Consider the following 6216-nt stretch of genomic DNA (forward strand, 5'->3'; position numbering starts at 1 on the left):
TCAACTGAGAAGTCGACTCATTTCTCCATAAGACTGAATGGTATCTGTGTGTTATTGCAACCAGTGGAGCTGCCCCCTGCTGGTTGTTACAGAGAATGCAGGTTTAAGACACTTTACAGACCCAGAAACTCGTGCGTGCTGCTTCACACAGAAGGGAGTTGAAGAGTGAGTCTGTTAGCTCCGCCCACCCTGTCTGGTAGATCAACCACTGCTGGGTGACGGAAAACTAACACCGCTTGTGATTTTTCCACAGGCTTTGATCAGGGGACCGTAGGCTCAGTCGCCATTACTTCATTTGGACCTAACACTTATTTAAATGAAAATCTTAAAAATATATAAAATATAAAAAAGATATTTCAGTGTTGCACATCTGTTGTTACCTGAAGCGCGAAGGACTCCGTCTTCACAACTCTCTTCAGGATCACAAAACCATCTGAGGTTACGTTGACGTAGCTGCTGTACTGAACCTCATACTTCACATCTGGATTCAAACCCTGACACACACAAAACAACATGATTGAAGGGTTCGAGATCTTGTCGTACGTTATTTAAAGGTTCATTTAGTGATTTCTGACCACTAGGCGACAGACAGCTACCAGAACAAACCCACAGAAACACAGACATGATTTACCATCAGCTTATCAGTTTGTTTTGGAGAAACTTTATCTCTCATTTGGAATCGTGTTTGTTTCAACATGCTGAATTCTTTGTATGTTTATCTCTGATTTGGTCTCCATCAACTCTGTGAAAAATGATCTGGCTCTCCTCCCATGTGGTTCTGCACAGGTAGGGAACGCTTCAGTTATCTGAGTTTGTTTTCTTACAAGAGCAATCTGCAGTTGCAGACTGAAAGATGAGATTGTGTGTGAACCATTGACTGTTTAAATTAAAATAAACATAGTCTTCTTCGACGTCACCCAGAGGTTTCTGAGGAGTCGTCGGTCAGCTCTGGCCGTCGCCGTCTTGACAGTCCTGACTCTGCCGACTCCCAGCTAATCCAAAACTGAGCAAACATGTGGAGCTCAGGCGGGTTGAATGAAGCCTGGTTACTGAAAACAGCCACCTGTCACTCAAAGAGTCCACATCCTTAATTATACATAACTTTAAGCCTTAATATAATTTAAACAGGTGAGTTGTATAAATATTCACCCCCCGTATGGTTGTCATGAATGAGGAAATGAGCTCTAGAGACCAAGTGTGCTCCACAGTGTTCACCTGCTATTCTCTAATTGTGTCCGTCTGCTGTTTGGTGGTTAGGGTACAGTGGGTTTATTAGAGCTTTCCCTCTGAAAACAGCTGCTGGAGACAAAGCTAATAAGAGCTGTGAAAACGCTCCAAAGAGCTGAGAAGAACTGCAGAGATGGTGATAAATCTCTGTGGGTTTGTCACTACGAACTGTCCCTTATTACTCATCTGAGCCATTGTTAATATAGAGTTGTTGATTATCTCTGGGTTAACAGCATTTTTATGGGTTGTTATCAGTTTAGATTTAGATTTTGATTGACCTTCTGAGTGTTTGAATTTATTATATTTTGGCTTATTGTACTATTGTATTGTATTGGCTCACCTCACTAGCAAATCCAGTCAATCCAGTGTCCAGCCAAAACCAGGAAATAGGTTTTCATGTTTATCTAATTCAGCTTTAACTAAAGGTACCTTCAAAACAGACTGATAGCGAGAACAGTTTTGAAAATAAAACTTAAAAGTTTAACATAGCTGCACATAAAAAGCACTCACGGCGGCAAAGTCCTCGTCCCGAGCTCTGACCCTGAAGGGCCGGTTGGTGCTCCGGTCTCGGAGGATCATGCTCTCGGGGATGGAGTTGCTGTAGATGAATCCTTCGTATCGCTCCTTCTCAAAGCGAGGAGGGTTTCTGCTCTTCTTCATCACCTCGATGGTCACCTGCGTCACCGCAAACTGATCCCTGTTGGTCACCTGTGACGCCTGATGGCCAGGAAAGTTAGGCCAAAGTTACATCCAAGCTCATATGCCTCTTAACTGCAATAACTAAAGAGCTTCATGTTTTTGTTTTCCATTTAAAACCAGAACAGAACAAAAAAAAAAAATTTGTTTTACCAGAACTGTGAGAGTTATTGGGCCGACGATATCAGCAGCTTTAGCCATGGAGATGTTTCCTGTTTCCTCATCAATCTGGAAAATATTTCCCTCATTTCCTGAAGACAGAAAACACCATCAGCAACAAAAATGATTTCATTTTCTTTAGACATCAGTACATCAATACATCATTCAGGAAGACCTTATATGTTCCCCACCAGCTCATTACAGTACACACAGTATTCATGATCATCATTTATTTCAGTCTTTCCAGTTTAAGAGTATTGTCTTTATCGGCGAGTGTGAAATCGACCAAAGTGGGTTCTTCATATTTCAGCAGGCATTCAATCTTCATTTTAACAGAAAACGTAATTTGTTCAGCATTATATTTCCCTCAAAACATCTTGCTGTTGCACATTAGTTGTATATAAATGTAATTTCTAAGACAGGGCTGCAATATGCATATGCACAACTAAATAAGCAGTTAGTTGTTATTTATTATCAGGACTGTCTGGTTTGATCAGATCAGATCTGATTGACTTGGCAACATCAGTTTATTTCTACTAATTGAGCCTTGCCAACTTCAAACTAGTGAGAAAAAACTGTGAAATGACCAAAACTGTTCTAACTTTAGCAAAAAATGTTCACTCACAGTAAGAAGCTGTTTCTGAAAATATGTTTTCAGGGCCTTTAAGATTTCAAAATGTTTCCAGATGTTTAAATGCAAAATATCCATAAAAATGAAGCCCTGCAAACACTTATTTTTGTCTTGTTTTTATGATGAGTTGCTCTTTTTTCACTTTGTAACCGGATGTCTATGAAATCTTCAAAGGCGTTGAAAAGATTAAGATTACTGCTGCTACTCCTAGTGATATTAGTAAAGTAAAATCCTATTAATGTATGTCTACATCATAAAAGAGACCTGCAGTGGGTGGTGAGTAAAAAAATTGTTTAAATATGTGGTTGAGTTCAAACCCCGGAGTATTCTGTAGCTGATCTGCTCGCTCCTGTTCTTGTCTCCGTCCTTGGCAAACACCGGACCAGGCTCCAGCACCAGCGGCCCTTCCTGTGGATTAAAATCATCATGCACGGATTCTGCAGCCTGCATATGTTCTCATTTATTCTCAGACATTTTCTCCCTGTAACAGCAAACATCTGATGAGCTCTCAACACGTGACTTCCCAGCGGTGGTTATAGATGAAGCAACAGTTTTCATTGTTTCATTAGCATCTATCACCACTATCTGTGAAGCTGCATAAGAATACCTTCCATCTGCCAAGTGACTGAATGTATTATTCTTATCACATTAGATACTGACGTATGCGTTATGGAGGTGGACTGATGAAGTTAAAACCACCAAATGAGATTTTAATTTGCATCCGTATCTTTGAAAGCTGCAGCCTACAATGTTTGTTCCTTCAGAGGAGGATCGAGCTGAACCTGCTCCATCCATGAAAAATGAAACACTTTCACAGAGGCCAAAGCTGATGCTGACCCAGGGGCTCTTGGTCAACTACTGGTAAAGTTTATCACCAAGAAAATCCCTTAAAATGTTAACAATTATTCCCTGATAGCTGAGTTTAAGGACCGGACATGTACTTTGTGCTTTACCCTCCCTCACCAGGGAGAAACTATGGTGGTCGTCCCTATCTAGAACCAGTTTTTGGGGTTTGTCTTTTCTGGGCTACTGTAGAAACATGGTGGTATAATAAATAATATCCATTAAATATGTCAGTTAGGCAGGCATCAGCAGTTTCAAAAAATAATAGAAAAGGGGTCCCTTAAGGAAAAAAGGCTAGGAACCACTGCTTTAGAGTTCCCCTTTCACCTGAACTGCCAGGTCCTAGCTGATCGGGTAGAGTTTTAACAAAGGACCTTCTTAATACAACCATTAACCCACCCAGCCACCCCATGAACAAAAGTAATTTGTGTTCCATTTTGCTTGTATGAGAAGTGCCAGTCGGTCATCTCAACCCTGTTTCATTTGTCTCTGATCTACTGTCTGTAAACATCTCAGCCAGGATGAATCTCAGCTTTAACACTTTGAGAACATCATTGTGGGAACTCGCCTCCTTCTCGGTGAGATTGACTCTGCCTTTGTAGCCGGTGCTCACACACAGTTTGGCGATTCCTAAGTTGGTCCTCAAACAAGGCTGGAACCACGGGGGCCGGTTGTCAACGTCCTTCACGTTCACCGTGATGGAGGCCACAGATGTGAAGAAAGGCTCGTTGGAGGCCGAACCGTTGAACGTGTCCTGGAATATGTGACACATTTCACAGGTCAAAGGTAAAAGAGAAGCAGCTGCCTGGATGTTGCTTTTATAGAGGATTACTGTACCTGCACATGTAAAACCAGAGAGATCTTCTGTACAACGTCGTAGTCCAGGATGCTTTTAACAATTATCTTTGGAGTGTTGATGTTTTCTAGGCGGAAATATTTATCCTGGTTTACCAGACACAGACAGAAAACATACATATATGTAAGATAAAATAATATAACAGTATAATAATAATAATAGTATAAAAACTACATTTATACAGCATATTTCATAACAAAGTTACAAAGGACTTTACAATAAAAACAACAAGATTAAAACATTTCACCAAGTTAAAGCCATCGGGGGTATTGTTTCCACCATCTCCTTTCATTGAATTCAATAAGAATCTGACCAAATCTGACCCGATGGCAGGCAGAATATAGAAATAGCTTCTTGCTGAAAAATGTCTTGCTAAAAACTTGTTGTAGTATGTTTCAATAAGCCAAGCGGGCTCTTTTCTAAAATATAGGTTTTGAAAAGTGAGTTCTGAAAACTTGAAAAGTCCTTTCACTGGTTTTTAATTGGACATAAATCTGATGAGTCATCTGCATAATAATGGTAGGGAATACTATCTAACTTACTGTTGCACAAAGAAATTATAAACTAAAAAAATTACGCCCTCAAAGAATTTTGAGATAAAATATTGTTAACTTAAGGTCACTCATTAGTTGTTTATTATAATGTCTATTAAAGTGATATTGCAGACATGTTCCCAAAGATGAGAATAAACCTTGATGCTCAAACTTTAACTGAATTTTTTATCTCTTTTATCCCCTCAATCATCATAAGCCCTGACCCCCAGGTTGGGAACCACTGTCTTAAAGGACCAGTGTGTAGGATTTAGTGGCATCTCGCAGTGAAGTTGCAGATTACAACCAACTGAATAAACAGTAGCCTTCAGTGTACTGTTTGTCTGTTCTGGGCTACTGTAGAAACATATTGAATCAACAAGGCGGACTCCATAGAAGAAGATCTGCTCCCTCTATAGATAAAAACAGCTTATTCTCAGGTAACAAAAACACAACAATTCTTATTTCCATGTGATTGTACACTAATACAAACGTACCTATTGATATTATATTCCATTTCTGACAATTGATCCTCCTATTACACCACTGGTCCTTTGAAAAACACGCAGTAACTGATTGTTGTAATCCCTGAGTACAGTCCAGTATCACCATATCATTCAGTTAGACTACATTCTTAACTGTTGCCAGACTCTAGTCGATAGTAGAGGGCTCTGAATCGACGTCCGTTGCTTCTATCAGTCCAACTGTGGAGTTCACTGGAGCGAGCTGCAGGAGACAAAACTCAACATCAACATGTCCAGCCTGAAACTCACACACATGCAACTGATACACAAACACTACTCACCTCATTTACTTCCAGCACGAAGTGGTTTTGTGCAAAGTTTGGCGGGTTATCGTTCACATTTTCAACCAAAACTTCAACAGACTCGTTCACCTTGAAGAGACCGAAACAGCGACTGAATTCAGAAACAGTTGTCTCAATTGTGCAAGTGAAGAGAAAAATGCTGTTAACAATCCTTGTTCTTGCTACACTGGTTTATTATTATCTTCTTTCCTGACAAACTGTGTGATATTGTGTTTAACTGTTTTACTCACAGATCTGGAGCCAGCTCTGCTGCACTGCACCCACACCACCAGAGTTGCACTGGAAAGTGACTAACAGAAACACACAACAGTTATATGGCTGAAAGATGCTTTAACACCTGTAAGGATTTTGCCATGGTTTTGTAAAATAACTGTTTAATGAGTTGTCTTGTAGGAAGTTACATTTTCCCCATGTGCAATCTTTGGACAATAGATAGATAGATAGATAG

The 6216-nt window shown here is 40.0% G+C and overlaps 3 protein-coding genes across 3 annotated transcripts in view; all 3 read right to left on the minus strand.

Annotated features, from left to right (window-relative positions):
* Nucleotides 1–6216, minus strand: part of ctsd (cathepsin D) — a gene marked incomplete at its 5' end in the record, with an annotated part of 24097 nt that overhangs the window by 6889 nt on the left and 10992 nt on the right.
* LOC118320666 lies at nt 381–4107 on the minus strand (the record flags this gene model as incomplete). Its single annotated transcript, XM_035651685.1, is given in 4 exon segments — nt 381–494; nt 1738–1944; nt 2077–2174; nt 3031–4107. Coding segments are annotated over 4 exon segments (552 nt in total), but the record flags the coding sequence as incomplete, so codon positions are not given.
* LOC118320670 (protocadherin-3-like) overlaps nt 5577–6216 on the minus strand; it is a 3829-nt gene continuing 3189 nt past the window's right edge. Inside the window, exons 3-5 of the mRNA XM_035651689.1 lie at nt 5999–6058; nt 5748–5837; nt 5577–5668 (exon numbers count right to left, since the gene is read on the minus strand). Of these exons, the coding sequence (XP_035507582.1) occupies nt 5594–5668; nt 5748–5837; nt 5999–6058 (225 nt within the window). The 3' untranslated portion in view covers nt 5577–5593. The remainder of the gene's footprint in view (nt 5669–5747; nt 5838–5998; nt 6059–6216) is intronic.

The sequence above is a fragment of the Morone saxatilis genome, unplaced genomic scaffold (genome assembly GCF_004916995.1).
Source record: "Morone saxatilis isolate NCDOM2014 unplaced genomic scaffold, NCSU_SB_2.0 Contig11, whole genome shotgun sequence".
NCBI classification, from domain to species: Eukaryota; Metazoa; Chordata; class Actinopteri; family Moronidae; genus Morone; species Morone saxatilis.